We start from the raw sequence: 3,448 nt of genomic DNA on the forward strand, positions 1-3,448 counted from the left end.
ATCTAAACAGCTTAGAACTCACTCAATCAGGCAACTTGGGGGTCATTTATTATTTTATTGATGCTACTTTTAAAAAAAACAAAATAAAAATAGATTAATTTATTTAATACAATTTAAAAAAAATTACAAAACTGTATGAAGAATTGCTGAGGAAGAATTTATCATCCTCTATATATGTCACATTAGTTTGAGGGGTACCTTATTTTGAAGTCTGCGACCGGAAGGGGCTGTGATGCGTGCAGCTTGCCGATGGTGTACTTTTCGTTTCGCAGGGAGGAGTTAGACGTTAGTTTCTCTATTAAAGTGACATGTTTATTTGAATTAACAGAAAGTATACAACATGTATCGCACCGTGTATCCATAATGTAGTCGGAGTGAAGCTATTGATCAGAAAAGAAGGTGATTTTTCGATTAAATTCATATAGAAAAAAAAAAAAAAAGATCGAAGGAAACTGACGGAACAGGAAGACGGAACAAGTAAGTTCGGGAAAGTCGCTTTCAGCTGTACGATTTCATCACCTTTTGATCCTCTGTGGGGCTTAATTCACGTCCTTTCTTAACACGGTTGTATTTAAATAATGTGCTTTAAGTATTAATAAGCCATCTTTGTCTTGTTTTGTTTGGCGTTTGTTGTTTTGTTTTTTTTGTATCTTAAAGCAACAAGTCCGACCGAGTTATCGAGTCACGTCACGAATAAACTTGGTACAGTCGTCATGTGCTTTGCTGTTTAATCTCTGGCTTTTATCCTCCTTTTAAAAGTGGGAGAAAACCCGGCATAAAGCCCGCTTTGTTAAGGAGATGGAGGGTTATAAATGTGGTGTTTGGTAGCAGACTTGTATTGTCATTCCGCAGATTCTCGGTTTCACGGCGGAATTAGTGCATGAAAGAGGAAATGACTCACTTTAAGATGGTTGTTTCATCTTTTTTTAAATCCTTTTTTTTTTTTTTTGCTGCTGCAACTGTTGAGACTTGTCGTTTACCTGAGCTGTTCAGACACACAAAAAAAGGTGCTTTTCTCAGCATTTAGTGGTAGATTAAATGATAGAAGTAAGTATATTTAGGTATATACTGTACTTTTTGTTTATTTTGCAGCGTGCATTTTAGGGCTGTACCCTGATATGACCTCCATCTCTTTTAATGCCACTGTGAATTTAAGAGTTATATTTGCCAGGGAAGGTTGGGTGAGGGGTTTATACTTTAATACTTCTCTGCATGCAACTTTAGGCCCGAGACAATGCAAAAAGACCTGGGACACTGATGCTATTGTTGTGTAACTTCAGCTCAACTCTCATGTATTACATGTTTAATAAGCATGAGGGATTGTAATAGAGCTGAAATTATTACCCGATTAACAGATTAGTAGATCAAAGCATTAAACATTAACATATTACCAGTTCAGGCTCCTTTATTCTGAGGATTTGCTGCTTTTGTGATAGTGAACTGGATCTATTTAGGTATTGGACGATGGACATTTGTCTCCATTCTCTGACATATGATGGATCAAATGATTCAATCAATAAAAATAAACAGAGGAGTAATAGATATTGATTGTGAGTTGCAGCCATAGATTGTAATATATTTAGTATAAGAAATAAATGCATTACAGTAAAAATGTCCATCCACTAATCAAACTTTCTTTCTCTCTTCTCCCTTTGATCATGTGCAGGATCAGAAAGCAAAAGAAGGTCCAAAACAAAACCTCTGCACTGGTTGTTGACACAACCTGCTTCCACTTCAACAGTAAACAATTCACCAGAAGCATTCGAACGAATCGGCGGCCGCCACCACATGCAACAATGTCCATGGCCCTGAAACAAGTCTTCAACAAAGACAGGACATTCCGGCCCAAGCGCAAGTTTGAGCCCGGGACGCAGCGCTTCGAGCTGCACAAGAAGGCCCAGGCGTCTCTGAACGCCGGGCTGGACCTGAAGCAGGCCGTGCAGCTGCCCCACGGCGAGGACCTCAACGACTGGGTGGCCGTCCACGTGGTCGACTTCTTCAACCGCATCAACCTCATCTACGGCACCATCAGCGACTCCTGCACCGACCAGACCTGCCCTGTCATGTCCGGCGGGCCCAAGTACGAATACCGCTGGCAGGACGAGCACAAGTACAAGAGGCCGACGGCACTGTCCGCCCCGAAGTACATGAGCCTGCTGATGGATTGGATTGAGGTACAAATCAACAATGAGAACATCTTCCCCACCAATGTCGGTAAGTGATATGGTCCTTTAAACGCTCTGTGCTGAGAGACAGAGTTAGGTCTTCTGAACGAGCGAAATTTCATCTCAGCATGTCAACATTTAAGAAATCTGCTACTGTGAAGGATCTCAGAGAGTCAGGTAGTGAACTCCTAACGTCGCAAGTTATTGTCAATTATTCTATTTTAATTCATTATCTGATCCATAAAACGTCACAAACAATGATCAGTGTCCATCCCAAATCACAACAGGTCAAAGTGACGTCTTATTATTGTATACAAGAGTTAAATCTCCAGTGGTGTTCACTTAATGATGATAAAAAAGCAGGAAGAAGCAGCACTTTCTCACATTTGAGATGCGGTATCGGGACTCTCAGAGTGTGCTGAAGGATACTTTGGAGGAAAGCAGAAAAGAACATTTATGTTACACACAGATATGTTTATTTCTTAGGTTTCTCTCTCTAATGTTTTGCTTTTTGTCCTATAAAATACTGAATAATTTTGGTTTTGGAGGATTTCTGTAACAAAAGGAGAAAAAATATAAAAGTTCAACTAGACACAATGAGTAGATATGCAAATAATGACAAAGGGTTGCAAGTTTTATTTCTAAGTGGTCACGAGCCCAAAAAATTTGGAACCACAGCTGTTATGTATTATCTATGGTTACGTATTAAATTAGTGATTTATATTACGTTGAATGAAAAAATCACCAAAGACCAACAAAAGCCACTTTAATGATTAACATTTAATGAATACAAACAAAATTTTAAATGAGAGATAACATTCTGCAGAGTGGAGGCATTCAAATCTTAAATGTGCAAGGGCGCATTTATTAGATTACATAGAGTGTTGCACATAGCAGACACTATCAGTTAATCTCTTGCTGCTCTGGTATTCTCCGTTTTCTATTATCTCAGTCTGTAGCTCTGTGCATGCCCTGTGCTTGGCATCTGACTAACTACAGAAACATCTAAGCAATGGATTAAAAATGGGTCACACAATGCACAGTTGGCTATTAATAGAAACAACCTCTGACGCAGTTGTCCTCTGGAACAGATTCCTGAAATATTATTGAATTAGTAGAAGCAAAACGACACACTAAATTAATCACTTGGTTGGAGCGGAGGCTTATCCCCCAGACTGTGTCGGTTCGTTTTCCATTCACGTATGAAGCGATGCGGGCTGGGCCCTTAAAGCATGCTGGTATCCAACACAAGGGCCTCCAGAGGACAAAAAGATTAAGAAACA

The 3,448-nt window shown here is 39.6% G+C and overlaps 1 protein-coding gene across 1 annotated transcript in view; it reads left to right on the forward strand.

The window, feature by feature from the left end:
* Positions 1–240: 240 nt before the first annotated feature.
* The window catches only part of mob3a (MOB kinase activator 3A), a 6,065-nt gene continuing 2,857 nt past the window's right edge, over positions 241–3,448 (forward strand). Inside the window, exons 1-2 of the mRNA XM_035653998.1 lie at positions 241–477; positions 1,667–2,214. Of these exons, the coding sequence (XP_035509891.1) occupies positions 1,797–2,214 (418 nt within the window). The 5' untranslated portion in view covers positions 241–477; positions 1,667–1,796. The remainder of the gene's footprint in view (positions 478–1,666; positions 2,215–3,448) is intronic.

The sequence above is a fragment of the Morone saxatilis genome, unplaced genomic scaffold (assembly GCF_004916995.1).
Source record: "Morone saxatilis isolate NCDOM2014 unplaced genomic scaffold, NCSU_SB_2.0 Contig12, whole genome shotgun sequence".
NCBI classification, from domain to species: Eukaryota; Metazoa; Chordata; class Actinopteri; family Moronidae; genus Morone; species Morone saxatilis.